This window comes from Cyprinodon tularosa, unplaced genomic scaffold (assembly GCF_016077235.1).
Source record: "Cyprinodon tularosa strain WSP-4 unplaced genomic scaffold, ASM1607723v1 ctg113, whole genome shotgun sequence".
Classification (NCBI taxonomy): Eukaryota; Metazoa; Chordata; class Actinopteri; order Cyprinodontiformes; family Cyprinodontidae; genus Cyprinodon; species Cyprinodon tularosa.
Window position 1 is genome coordinate 330,690 of NW_024037926.1, and position 14,870 is coordinate 345,559.

Below are 14,870 nucleotides of genomic sequence, written 5' to 3' on the forward strand. Positions count from 1 at the left end.
TCCATGTCACAGGTGTGCAAATCTGATAAACTCACCTGCATTTATTGCTTTCAGTAAATCAATAACCAATGGGTAAAAATACCGAATATAGAAAAGAGGTCCTTAAAGCAGGTCGTCTGAAGCAACTGTTCTGTATGATTTAAAAACTCACTTAAATTGATGGGCAATTAACAAGCCAGAAATGTAATAGTTTAATTTAAGTAGTGGAACAGAAATGCACCTAAAACACACTAGATAGTGGGTCATAAGTATACTTAAGCTATTTCTGAGTGCTCTCAGACAACCGCCACCAAACACAGACAAACCCACACCCACAGATGTTGGGTTACACTATCCTTCTATTGACTTTTCATAGACTTCTATTCACATTCAATGTATTTCTATTGCCTAACCTAGAGCCTTACCCTAACCCTAACCATTAACAACAAATTGCTAACCCTAAACTCCTTAAGCTAACCACCACCCCAAAAAGAGAACCCTTCCTAATGGGGACCAGTTGTTGGTCCCAAAAATACCAGAGGTTCCCAAAATTTAGCATTACCTGTTAAGTTGTCCCCATTTTGAAAAAAATAAAAATAAAAAAATGACCTCAACACCACCTGTCTCATTATCTTTCCATTTCCAGTGACTTTATTCATTGCTACAGCCAAACCCTGACAATGATCCTTACCTTAAATCTAACCATTACAGGGTCATAATTAACCCTAACACCAACGTAAACTCAATTCACTCCTCAGTCCTAAACATGACCCTTGACGCTAAAACAGCCATTCCCCTCTTGGGGCCCAGGTATTTTGTCCCCACAAGAAGCAGCCGGCCCCCACAATGTGCTATTTTTCCACAAAAAAAGGCCCCATAATGTGTCAAATACAAAACATACACACTACAAACTCCCAGTTTGTATTGTGCATTGTCTTGTTGTGTGTGTTATGTGTCTCGGTTTGGGGCGCAGATATTAACACAGACATCAAAACAATATATTTTAGCTACTTGAAAGTTTAATGGATTTGGTTCTGTTTTATCTGAGTTTTAATTGGTGTTATTTCCATTGTGTTCTAGTTATTTTTGATTGTATTTTAGTTCTTCGATATTTCTTGTTTGCCCTCTTGTTTCAGTCTTGTTTCAGTGAGTATTCCTGGTTTTCTGCATTTTTGGATTTTGAAAATGTATGTTTATTTTTGCTTGTGTTACCCTTTTTGATTAATTAAATCTTGCAAGAAATCACCTCAGCTTCAGCCTCTGCATTTGGGACTTTCAAACCTCCACCACTCAGCTGATTTCAACTGTATCCTGTCTATTTAATTCTATTAAGTCTTTTTCTTTATCCTACTATAATCATTTTTATCTGAAGCTTATCACATGTTAAATTATGGTGTAATGATAAAGTGAAATTTGAAGATTGTTTTTTAATCTGGAGTTACAAGTTGTAGGAGAGTTAATCTAGTATCATGACTCAAGCACCATGATGACAACAGTTTTTATTTTTATCTGAAAATAAGTAAAACTCTCAACATTATTTGGCATTCTTTGTAAACATTAGCTAATCTTTAAATGTACTAACATGGTATCACAGTTAAGATGCTAAAAAAATTATTCTAATCTCAGGTTTGAATGAACAGCCTTGGCAAATTAAAAAAAGTGATTTTACCTAAATTACTTGCTGTTAAGGTTTCTTTACTTTTGACCCAATCAGCTAATGAGCTTTTTTCATACAGAGGAAATTCCAGGCAAACCAAAGCCAGTCGTTACAAACAATATAAGGTTATTTAGTTTATGCTCAATGTTTGAAGCAGGGGGGGGAGCAAATTTAGTAAGCAGATACTAGCAGAAAACATGGAGAATGTTGTCATAACATTATTGTGTTTCTGCTGTAACTATACTCATTAGCTCTTAGACAACATCTTTAAAACCATGTAGAGCTTTATCTTTACAAAATAGACCGTCAACCTTTGTTCATTATACTGAAACGTTTAAAACAATACAACCCAAATAGGAAGGTGTTTGGCAGGATAGGAGCTGTGTCAGATTGAGGTCAGATTACACAATAAAGAAATGGTTTCAGAATTTGTCCAAAGACCTGAAACCATCTCTTCCAAAAGGCTCCAGGCGTGGTGCTTTATTTTTCTCTTGTCTAGTGCAGTTGTTGTGTTCAAATCAACGCAAATAAATGCATTAATAGTGTTTATATATTGAACATGAATGGAGAGAAATTTTGCTGTTGGTTAATATTCATCCAAGTCATGTGGACAACTTGGACAATTCAGAGCTCACTTCACTGAGGCAACCAATAGCTTCAGGTTCCATTCACTTGCCTGTTGTCTGTTAAAATCAACATGGTGGAGCTGGATTTTACAGTGTGTCATGGTACTGTATTAAATGTGAAAGCTGAACAACAGCATTGGCTCTAGTCTCCCTGGGTGGGCCTCTAGGGATGTTCCTAGTTCAGGGAGTCCAGGAGCTACTGTTGGATCATGGTTGCTTCTGGCCAGCAGCCCTGATTGTACTGGTTTGAGCCATTGGCTCTAGGGATGCCTTAATAGGTCACCAATGCGGCCAAGTGTCCTGAGGCTTATAACTACAGAACGGGGAAGGATTCTATGGTAAGGTGTTGTTAGCATTTTAGATCAACAATGGTCTGTATCATCACTCGCTATGAAGGCATGTATGAGATGGAGACATTTTTATAATCCACCGTGGTAGAGCTACTTATGCCATTTTAACTCGATTATGTAACAATAACTTATGAGCCATAAACAATATTGCTTCCAAATAGATAGAAGTTTATTGGTTAAACATGTGGTAGGTGCCAGACAGACGGCTTCAAGCAAGAAAGCAGGATTGCCACAAATGTGCAGTAAACTGTCGATATAATGTCCGGAACATGTAAATAGCACTATAAGACATCAAAAAATAAATTTCACGTGCAAGGATGTCTATTTTGCAATGAATTCTGTCTTCTTAACCTAAATGTAAACATGTTCTGTGCTACTGTAACTTTAATATACATAGTTATTATTATGGCAAATATGCCAGTATATTAGAACATTTATTTCTGTAAAGTTGCAAGATTAATACAGTAAAATGCACCAAAGTATAGGATACAGTGATTTTTTTTGTTCCTGCTTTTGTGGCAGAACAAAATAGACACCACTCTGTTGTGTTTCTTTGTTTGCTCACATATTTAATAGTAATTGAAATTGCCCTCCTTTGATGTGGTTTTCTGAGCCAGCCTTTTGAAATAGTTACAGCTTAAAAGAACAAAAATCAAATAATGTCTTACTAAGTCAGGTCACGTCAAAACTACCAGAATACCTAATACTATTTAAGCAGGCCTCATGTTACTCACATTACCTTGAAGTGACAGAAGCAAATAGAAAGAGTACAAAGAGTGCTCACTGTTGGCCCATTAACGGTGATCAATTCCAAGATGATAGAGCACATGGAAAAAAATGTGATGAGACTACTGAAGTCCTGTTTAGTATCTTTTATCAAAATAACACAACATCGGCCTGATGGAAACAGTCCTTCCATGTATTTGGCATGAGGCAGAACACACAAAACCTCTCTGGTCCCTTTCATATTAACGCCAAGGAATTCAAAGCATTAGCTTTACGTATAAGAGTAGAACATTTGGAATTTGCCTTCTTACTTGCCCATAAATTTTTTTCTTGACAAAAAAACTGGAAAGAGAAAAATTATCCTTCTTATTTCAGTTAAGTCAGTCAAGAAAATATAACTTCTGACTGTATTTTGCCTTCTTCTGACCACTCTTGAAACATCATTTTTTTCATTTGAAGAATGAGGACTTGTTGAAGCTTAGTTTCCTTATTTGAGTAGAGGCTAAAGTAAAGCAAAAGATTAGACATGAAACGAAATTGGAGAGCAATTGGACCTGTTTCTTTTATATGTAACCATGAAAACGGCATGTTTAAAATGGACTGCCCAGGTGATGATAAATATAAAAAAGAAGGAAAAGCTCCAGCTTTAATCAGCTCCACAGTTGGATAGTATGCTTGTCCTCCTGCTCTGCTGTAGCACGTGCCATCTTTATGGTAATGTTGCCTGGCACCAGAGTTCATTTCCACAATTTCCTTAGGCCAACAGAGATATTAAAGCACCTTTTTTACAAGCACGCTCACATTGTATTTCAATTGCATACAGGACTCAGGGGAGTGAAAGTGAGGTGGAGCACTTAATACGTGCATGCAAGACAGAAACGGTTAAGGGGAGGGAATCAGACAAAAACACTGAATAATGTAATGCTTTCGGTAGAGAACACTGGTAACACTTCTCCCTGTCATCTGACTCATCATGACACGGAACATTACCAATTACTTTTCAACTCATGCACGTTTTCAGTCATAACAAACTCCACAACTCCATTAAAGACTGTTTCATTCACAGCATCAACTCCCTAGCCTAATCAATACTGGCCATGACAAGTCACCAGATCCTCTCAGTGGAATAATTTGTCAACTGAGCAATTGCTGCAGCTGTAATGAGAGATCGTAACATGACTCTCAAGGTAAACACTTTTCCTTGGTATTTTTGCAGCACAAATTAGTCTCTCTGTGCATGCTAGAGTTTAATAAATTTTAATTTTCACCACCAGCCTCATTGCCCAGGTTGACATTAAGCCTTTTATGTCTGCTGTTAGGCCCTCTGTCTGGCCTGCGTTGCCCCCACATTTATTCAGATAAGATATATTAAAGCTGCTGAGCACACTAAACTGAACCAGCCATAGAGCCAGTCCTTATGAATGTTTGATTATGGATTTCAACAAATTGTGGATAACTTTCATATTTATGGAAAAAAATCCAAAGAGATGGCTGAGAAAGAACAGTAGAAAAGCTGGATGGGAGGATGTGTAGACAAAAAAAATGTTTTCACATGTAATATAATGCTGCTAATGGTGCTATATAATGTAGCAGTATTTCTAATTTTACAAATAATATATTAAGTAAATAGCTTTCCCTTATATATTAAAAATAAAAGAATAAAATACTTTGTCAATAAAAGTATTCACAATTATAAGTGAAAGCACCCTTTTTAATCTTGATTTTTATTTGGATTATTTGATTATAGAAATCAGTATATTACCTGTTTGGAGAGTTATTCGAATCGCGCCTCAGTTGGAAAAAAACAAAAAAACCTGCTAGCTTTTGATTTTTGATACTAGATATTGACCAATACAGGAATTTTGTCATCAATCAAACTGATCCTTAAAACAAGTGTTTTTTTTTGTTTTTTTTTTTGTCTGTTTTTTTGGGGGGGGGGCTTGAATCTCTAGGCTGGTATTGCTTGATGTTCCTTCATTCACATGACACATAAAAAGCACAATGCTGACATATAATCAATTTAAATGAAAGGAACCATTTAACAAAAAAAATGAAAGAAAACATTAAAAATGGATAGCAAATGGAGGGAGTATCAATGCATGCACGAGCAAGGCATGGCTGTTAAATACACTAATGAACTGGCAAAACCTTGGAAGTATTGGCTCATACTGATACGAAAACAAAAACAAAAAGTGCTATCACCCAGGAATATCACCCAGCCAATATACAGTGGGGCAAAAAAGTATTTAGTCAGCCAAGTTCTCCCACTTAAAAAGATGAGAGAGGCCGGTAATTTTCATCATAGATATACCTCAACTATGAGAGACAAAATGAGAAAAAAAATCCAGGAAATCACATTGTCTGATTTTTAAAGAATTTATTTGCAAAATATGGTGGAAAATAAGTATTTGGTCAGTTACAAACAAGCAAGATTTCTGGCTCTCACAGACCTGTACCTTCTTCTGTAAGAGGCTCCTCTGTCCTCCACTCGTTACCTTCATTAATGGCACCTGTTTGAACCCGTTATCAGTATAAAAGACACCTGTCCACAACCTCAAACAGTCACACTCTAAACTCCACCATGGCCAAAACTAGAGAGCTGTCAAAGGACACACGAAACAAAATTATAGACCTGCACCAGGCTGGGAAGTCTGAATCTGCAATAGGTAAACAGCTTGGTGTGAAGAAATCAACTGTGGGATCAATTATTAGAAAATGGAAAACATACAAGACCACTGACAATCTTCCTCGATCTGGGGCTCCACGCAAGATCTCACCCCGTGGGGTCAAAATGATCACAAGAACGGTGAGTAAAAATCCCAGAACCACACGGGGGGACCTAGTGAATGACCTGCAGAAAACTGGGACCAAAGTAACAAAGGCTACCATCAGTAACACACTACGCCGCCAGGGACTCAAATCCCGCAGTGCCAGACGTGTCCCCCTGCTTAAGCCAGTACATGTCAAGGCCCGTCTCAAGTTTGCTAGAGAGCATTTGGATGATCCAGACGAAGACTGGGAGAATATCATATGGTCAGATGAAACCAAAATAGAACTTTTTGGTAAAAACTCTACTCGTCGTGTTTGGAGGAGAGAGAATGCTGAGTTGCATCCAAAGAACACCATACCTACAGTGAAGCATGGGGGTGGAAACATTGTGCTTTGGGGCTGTTTTTCTGCTAAGGGACCAGGACGACTGATCCGTGTGAAGGAAAGAATGAATGGGGCCATGTATCGTCAAATTATGAGTGAAAACCTCCTTCCATCAGCAAGGGCATTGAAGATGAAACGTGGCTGGGTCTTTCAGCATGACAGTGATCCCAAACACACCGCCCGGGTAATGAAGGAGTGGCTTCGTAAGAAGCATTTCAAGGTCCTGGAGTGGCCTAGCCAGTCTCCAGATCTCAACCCCATAGAAAATCTTTGGAGGGAGTTGAAAGTCCGTGTTGCCCAGCGACAGCCCCAGAACACCACTGCTCTAGAGGAGATCTGCATGGAGGAATGGGCCAAAATACCAGCAACAGGGTGTGAAAACCTTGTGAAGACTTACAGAAAACGTTTGATCTCTGTCATTGCCAACAAAGGGCATATAACAAAGTATTGAGATGAACTTTTGTTATTGACCAAATACTTATTTCCCACCATATTTTGCACATAAATTCTTAAAAAATCAGACAATGTGATTTTCTGGATTTTTTTTTCTCATTTTGTCTCTCATAGTTGAGGTATATCTATGATGAAAATTACCGGCCTCTCTCATCTTTTTAAGTGGGAGAACTTGCACTATTGGTGGCTGACTAAATACTTTTTTGCCCCACTGTATCTGTCTTTCTTTAAATAATACAATAAAATCAAATCTATACTTGTAAATTTGTACAGTTATGCTGCCATTATACGATTTAGCAGATAAAGTAGGAACAAGATGCTAATAAATAAACCTGAGCGTCAACAACTGTAGCCGCCTCTGCATTAGCAAACATTTTGGCAAATTGCTGCTCTGTCCGTACAAGTTTTTCTTAACAATGCCACCTGTAATGACCTTAGAGTAACAGATGTTGCTGCCAAATAATTTATGGAGATTTAAGAGGCAATTTTCAAACGATAAACAACAAAGTCATTTAACAGAAAAGAATGTCTTCAGAAACCAAATGCAAGTTTTAAAAATGTGAATCAGTGTCTGTCCTAGTTATTTAACACATTTTTTTGAATGCACTTATTTCTCCAATGGGTGAAGCATTACTGCAACCGGTTCATGAAACAAGATGAGGATCGGCATACATTGTTTTAATACCCATTCGCACACATGCACAACAAAGAATTATTCCCACACTGAATTTTTGCAGCAGTGTACCAGCCAACAAAAACACATTTATTTTAACTGTTAAAAAAGAAAATCAGCTTTGATTATACTGTTATTTCTTACATGTAGAAACAGACAGACATGACTGAAGTTTCCGGGATGTTGAAAGAAGCCTCTATAGCTGAAACCATATCAGTCAATATTAATTCAAAATAAAAATCTATGTGATAATTTAAATTTGGTTAGATTTTGTTTTTATGTTTAAAATGATAAAAATCATAAAATCAGAATGATTAATCTAAGTGACATCACCACTAATCATATGCTGATCTGACAGCGTATGCTGTTCTGACAGGACACCGGATCATAGGAGCAAAACTACAGATTGAAGACCAAAATTGACCTTAAAAAAGGAGTAACAATGAGTCAGGCTCAAGGTAGTAGGTAAGTGTGCATAAAAAAATTTAATCAAACCTTTAAAAGTGGAAGCTAGGTTGAAAAGAGAAATAATCTACAATTCCTCTCTGGCTATGTGAGAAGTTGTTAAAGTTATACAGAAAGCTACAACTTAAGGTTATAGAATCATAGGGTGTACCCAGTATTTAATGCAGTTTTTATGTTGGGTTTGCTCTTTTTTTTAAAGTGACTGTGTAGAATTGCTTTGTGTTTACAATTAAATATTTTGGAACCATTACACTTGTTTTGTTAGCTTTGTTTTACTTAAAGTTATTCTAAATTGTGTAGGTTTTTTGTTGTAGATATTTGTTGTTTTTCTTAACGATAATTTCATAATATGAAAAAAAAAATACACAAATACATTTACCAAATTTTTATTAATGTTGCACCGATACCAGTATCGGGCAGGGCCCCGATCCAGCACTATAATGGTGGTATTGGTATTGGCGAGTACCAACAAATTGGGCACCGATTCAACTATTGTCACCCATTCCAGGTAGGCAATAAAAAGTTCTACTGGATTCACTTTGTATTAGTCTTTTTCCTGCTTCAAAAAGCTTGACAAAGCCATGATGGCAATTATTTTACAGTAGTATGCAGTTCTTCATATATACACACACACATCAATTTCAAACAGATGGTATCGGTATGGTATCGGTATCGCAAATGCTGCACAGCCAGGTATTGGTATTGGTACCAAATAACGGCATCGGCGCAACATTTTTATTCTAAATGTATTTTTCATTGTAGAATGTTGTTACTTTGCAGCGAAGCATGCCACTGCCCGGGCAGTTTCCAAGGCAAAATGACCTCTACGGCCTGCCAAGAGTTTGGTAAGGCCATGGAGAGGGACTTTGGGTTAGCCTCGAAGTGTTTCTGACGAAACCATCTGGAATCTCTTGGGGAGAAGTTAGTGATTCACCAACGCTGTTAACAGTGTGAGGTGGAGAGCTGCTGACCTTTACTGAAGACCTGTCTGAAAGTGGAAAGAATATTGTGTTGTTCTGCTCAAACCAGCTTTCACTCCTTTTCTGGTGGAAGCATTAGCAAGGCTTTGCTATGGATGATATCTGAATGTTGGTGGGCTGTTGTGGTTGAAATCCCTTTTCAACTCTATGTGGTGACCGAGAACAGTGCCCCTGGACTTGCAGAGTGGAGTGTTCATCACACCCAAATAGTGTGTTCCGACTATATGGTATCAAACTTCTCAGCCTCTCCAGGAAGGTCTCTCCCGGGCTACTGAAGAGGTGTAGATCAGCTTCAAGATGGCAGGTGGATTTGTGTTGCTGAGTCTCAATTATATCTTACCTGCAAATCTAGTGTGTCAAAGTGGTTTGTCGTTTTTACCTGTGGGATCATTGGGGAAACTATAAATGCCCACAAGAGTGCACTCAACAAAGCTCAATTTTAGTCCCCCTGCTGTATTGTATGTAATATTAGCCCACCTTGCTATCACTATTCCCATCTATATTCAACCTAAAGTGGGATTTCCAATTATCAGGGACTCACCTGAAGGCAGTTGGTAAGTGTTTGCTTGGCCTCTACCAAATGTATAAGAGACCTGGATACAATGGTAAATACGTGATGGCAAGCTGCAATGTTGCCAATGCTACATTTACTTGATTGCACATACACACAAGTCAAATTCTTGTGCATTCTATCACACAACAAGGACATTTTTATGTACTTCTATGTTGCATCCTGTCCTTACACAGAGTTAGAATGATTTTTCTTATTCGTTGAACTGTTAAACATGATGTTCATGGAAGTCAAATTCTTATTCATACTTCATATTTAGAGTTGATTCTTATTTTGTCAAGGAAAAATGTATGTCTCTTTGTACAGTCTGAGTAAACTTTTGATCTCTGTAGATATTGCATACAGTAATAGGTATGGGCACATTTTACTCTTGTGTCAAACGTTATCACAGACAAGAAAATCTGTTTTATGAAGAAATGTTTGTAAACTGGAGGACAAATATATATATATATATATATATATATATATATATATATATATATATATATATATATATATATATATATATATATATATATATATATATATATATATATATATATATAATTATTATTTTAAATGTTGTACTGTAGCTGGTTTTCTGAAATATCAAGAAGGTGGAATATTGCAAAATTCTGACTGTAAATATAAAACACTTGACACTAAAAGATTGGCAGTACCTTTGTCAAATGAAACAGCTATTTCTACCTCTATGCATCATAAAGCTGTATTTCTTTCCTCCTTCCCAGTCTTCTTTTATCCACTCTGACACCTTTTCAGCTTACCCAGTATGCTGCAGCAATTTTTATCTCCAGCCTCAAAAGCCCACCTCCTTTGTGCACTGTACTGGCACCCAGTGGCTGTTCACGTAAAGTTCAAAGCCCTGCTGTTAGTTCTAATCTGACAATGCTACCAGGGGTTTGATACCCTGTGATTGTTCAGTGTGAGAAACTGTTAACAGTCCTATCCTCAGTGTTTGCTTCACTTTCTTTCCCTGTCTGTGGTAAGTTGACCATTGCTTTATGATGTCTAGACTTTTCTGCCCCATTCAGCTTTTTACATGTTTTTTGTTTTTTTTTTCTGGTATGTAAGTAGAGAAATTTCCTCTGTTGGATCTCTCATCAACCTGTGTGAGACATTCTAAAAACTGCATTTTCTGTGGCTTAGCAATTTGCCTGCCCTACATGATCCTGCATTTTTCTCCCGAGAACCCAACAACAATGAACACAATCTCTATAACAATAGTCCAATTTATCTAGAACATTTGCCATTTTGTTTTGACTTGTACATAATTGCAACTCAAGCAAGCATTCCACTGTTGTTTTTCTCCAGTCTCTTCAGGTCCACATGTAAATGCAGCCATGTTAAACTCTCACAAGAGCTCCTTCTGGTGTTTACTTTACATGGAGACAGAGCAGCCTCTGGTGGTTACATTTATGGTTGTGTTTGTCCCCTTCTCTGTTGTAAAGTCAAGTATTTTATTGATTATCACATCCCAGAGTTCAGACTACATGACTTTGGTTTATAACTACCCAATCATTTCTGCTGCAGTGGAGTTTTAATTATTAAATCTGAGTGGTGTAAAAGCCATTCTAGTATATGAAAACTCATTTTCATTTTATTCTATAAATCCGTTTTCTTATAGATTGGAATTCTTCTTTCTACCATAATGATTTTTTGTGTTCTATCATTATTTTCTTTCTTTCTTTCTTATCATCTCAGTTTATATACTATTCATTTTGTGCAAACAATATAAACTAATGCATATAATGCTAAATAAACAAAAAATATTTTTGTTTAATTCTTTGTATTTTTTAAACATTAAGGTACAAAGGTAACTCATAAATGTGAGAAGAAAAGCATCTGAGAGCATCTGATTGTATATTTCCTCCATTTGTTGAGTCATGTTTTCCAGCTATAAGGATCTGCAACTATAATGTTAACTGTAATCTAACCATGCAAAAGTTGCTTGCAGATAACTGTGTCAAATCTGTTGAACTGAGATACACAGGCTCATGATGAAACGAACACAGGCAGAAAAAAGCTATACCCGCTCATTACGTGGGTTCAAGACAGGCTCAAAAAAGCTTTTTCTATTGACATATTTTTTTTTCACTTTGCACCAATTGGAGAAAAGAGCACCTGAAAGGATACAAGGACTGTAGACAACAGACTAAATCCCAGAAAAGTTCACTGCGGGGTTTGAGGCTGAGTACAAAACAACCAATTGTCACAGTCGCTCTGTAGGTAGAAATATTGCAGTGTTATGTCCAACTGTGATAAAAAAAAAAAAGTGGATGTAAGTCTTTAGCTGTTGTTAGCTGTAGCAACATTTTGTTTTTTAACTGTTTGTGAAACACTGAATTTTGTAAAAACACCTACCAAATGTAATGGTGGATGCATATGATTACAAAACAGATTGAAAATAGTAAAAGTGTAACAAATCACACACTAGAGATGTTGTTTTTCCACTGATTCTATGACCCTTCCTCTCAAATGCAAATAAAAAATACAGAAAAAAAAAAAAAAAAAAAAAATATATATATATATATATATATATATATACAGATCTATTTGTCAATCTATTTATGTGTTGAAGTCTTGACAAAAGGATAGACTGAAATAGAACATCTAAACCTTAACAAATTAAGAAATTTTAAAAAAGTGGCAAGAAAATTTGATAAAATAAAGATAAAAAAAGAAAACATAAAAAATATATCAGGTTAAAATTATTGAAACCAGCCCTCTTAGTTTAGACTTCTTCCAAGCCAACTCAGTTAATGCCTCCCTTTTAGAAAGGAAAAATGACTTTTTTTTTAAGCTAAACCAAGTAGAATGAATATTGAACACATAATTTTTCTCTATAAGTAACCGAACAACATCCTAAATATGTAAGTTGATTTCTGTGATATTACAATCAGGGAAGACTGATTAAATTGAATAGTTAGAAGGCCTTTAAATTTCAAGTGACGTGTGCAAATAATGCAGTGCAATAATATATTTGGCCATATGCACAGAATTTTACAGCTCACATACTAATGTCGCTGTGATGTTTAAGCTTAAAGAGTAGTGGAGAAAATGTAATTATTTGGAAGATAGAAAAGAGTTATTAAAATACAGCTTCATATTTATCAGCATTATCTTCGTTTTAATGAGGCAGGCATCAAAGTTACATGGTTTTCTTTTATTGAGCAGATTTCTAATGGGGCTACTTTTGATATGCAATTCAGTAGTCAGCAAAAGTGCTTTAGCAAAAAATACTTATGACACAGTCTTATTTTTTTTTAATATTAAGGCTCAAACTCACTGCGGATCCAGACATTTGAATTGAGAAAGCTTCCTGGAGAGGTGGCGAAACGTCTTCAAATCTTGAAAACCAAGTCCAGTGGATATTTTTTGAATTTTTACGGAATGACTATGACCTGGATGACTGAGAACCTTCATCAGCAGTCTTAATATTCTAACAATCTTAATATTCCAGCAGGCACAATTGAAGAAAAAAAGGACAAATACTTTACGTTACTTAAGAAGAATTTTTGAGGTGCCTGAAGTGCACAAACATCCAGAGCAAATTATATATAAAAACATGACTATAAAAGTTTAGAGGGAAAAGGGTGGGTGGGCTTTTATACAATAACTCAGTGAATGTTAGTGTTAATGGCTCAAAGTATATATATAAAAAAAAAATATGTGTTGATAATGTTCAATTTGTCCCTTTGAAAATCTTATCTTTTCTTCCAACATACACTATAGCTACACATTTTGAATTGTTTTAAACTGTTTTTTTTTTATTGAAATACAGTAGTGTAAACTATTTGTGTTTTTTGAATCATAAATATTGTTGTGAGATATCACGAGGCAGAATTTAAATCTTCCTACATATACCATTCAGTAGCATAATAAATAATGCAGTGGCAACCTAACATTTATTGAAACTGAATTGTCTGTATTATTCCGGTGACTGCACTGTATTGTTTACAAAGTCCACTAGATTTAGTTACGTGTCCTCCATTATCAAAATCAATTTATTCTTTAGTTTGGTGTGATATAGCCAAGTGTTGGGAAACATCTTAAACTCTGTGTTGGGTAACCTTATTTTTGGATGAGGGCAGCAAAGTGGCTTAAAAATTGAAACTCATTTCAAGGACAGGCTACAAGTAGGGTGGAAAATCCATACAGCTACAAATCATCTGAATCCACACACCTTTAAAGTTTTTATTTGAGCCACAGCCTGAAGCCAGCTGATTCAGTTTGGTAATCAATATGTTTTCTGTGAGCATAAGCCTCAGTAATCTTTTTACAACACCTCTCCTTTCGCTCTTTCCTCTTATTCTTTGGCCTTGTAACCCTCAGTTTTAACCATCTGGCTTTGATTGCTTCTAGAAGACTTTGTTGTAAGAGCACGCAGAGTGGGGACGGGGTGGGGGGTAGTGAAGTTAACATTAGGAGTAGAAAAGCTATCTCATCCCCAGAGTTTTTTTCTTTTTTGTTTGTTTTTTTACACATGAACTAAACCCTTACACACCTTATGGAACCTGGTCTTATAAGAATTGAGTTTAGAAAATGAGTCTGGGTTTTTTGTGGCCTTGCTTTCTGCAGGCAGTGAGAATCTGTTTAATATGAATTACATTCTGCTCATTATTATTATGGTTCCTAGGAGTATCCCTGAAAAACCCATGATAGAAATAAAGTCCATATTCTATCCTTAGAGCTTTTTGCTCAAAAGCCAAGTCTCTCAAAATCTTGTTTAAATAGTGTGTACATTTTACTATATTTACTGTGTGAGTTACAGAAGTAAGCCTTTTTTTTTCTTATTTTAATCCGGCAATAAGCAGCAATGCAGTTCCCCAATTGATGCTGGACAACAAGTCCAACAAACATGACCTTAGAATTCTCTTAGAAGTAAACGTCTTTCTCTGTTTAATTTTAGGGACAACAACTACATAAAGGACTTTCCACAACTAGCCGACGGTCTAATGGTGATCCCCCTGCCAGTTGAGGAACAGTGTCGGGGAATTTTGTCTGAACCATTGCCCAATCTGCAGCTTCTATCAGGTAAAAGAGGTTTTAAGAATGTTCTACTTGTTATACTGAAGAGTAGTAGCAACACGCCATATATAGAAATTGCTAGGTCAGCTCTTTTTCTTAAAATATGCAATTTAAACATAAATAAAAAACATACAAACCCTTTGCTTTGTAAACAGAAACTAAAATAAAGATAGGAGGAACTATTTTTAAAGCTAAAACATTTTTTTGAG

The 14,870-nt window shown here is 36.1% G+C and overlaps 1 protein-coding gene across 1 annotated transcript in view; it reads left to right on the plus strand.

Moving 5' to 3' along the window:
* LOC119794391 (astrotactin-2-like) overlaps nt 1-14,870 on the plus strand; it is a 425,475-nt gene that overhangs the window by 312,143 nt on the left and 98,462 nt on the right. Inside the window, exon 14 of the mRNA XM_038301931.1 lies at nt 14,543-14,667. Coding sequence (XP_038157859.1) covers nt 14,543-14,667 — 125 coding nt within the window. The remainder of the gene's footprint in view (nt 1-14,542; nt 14,668-14,870) is intronic.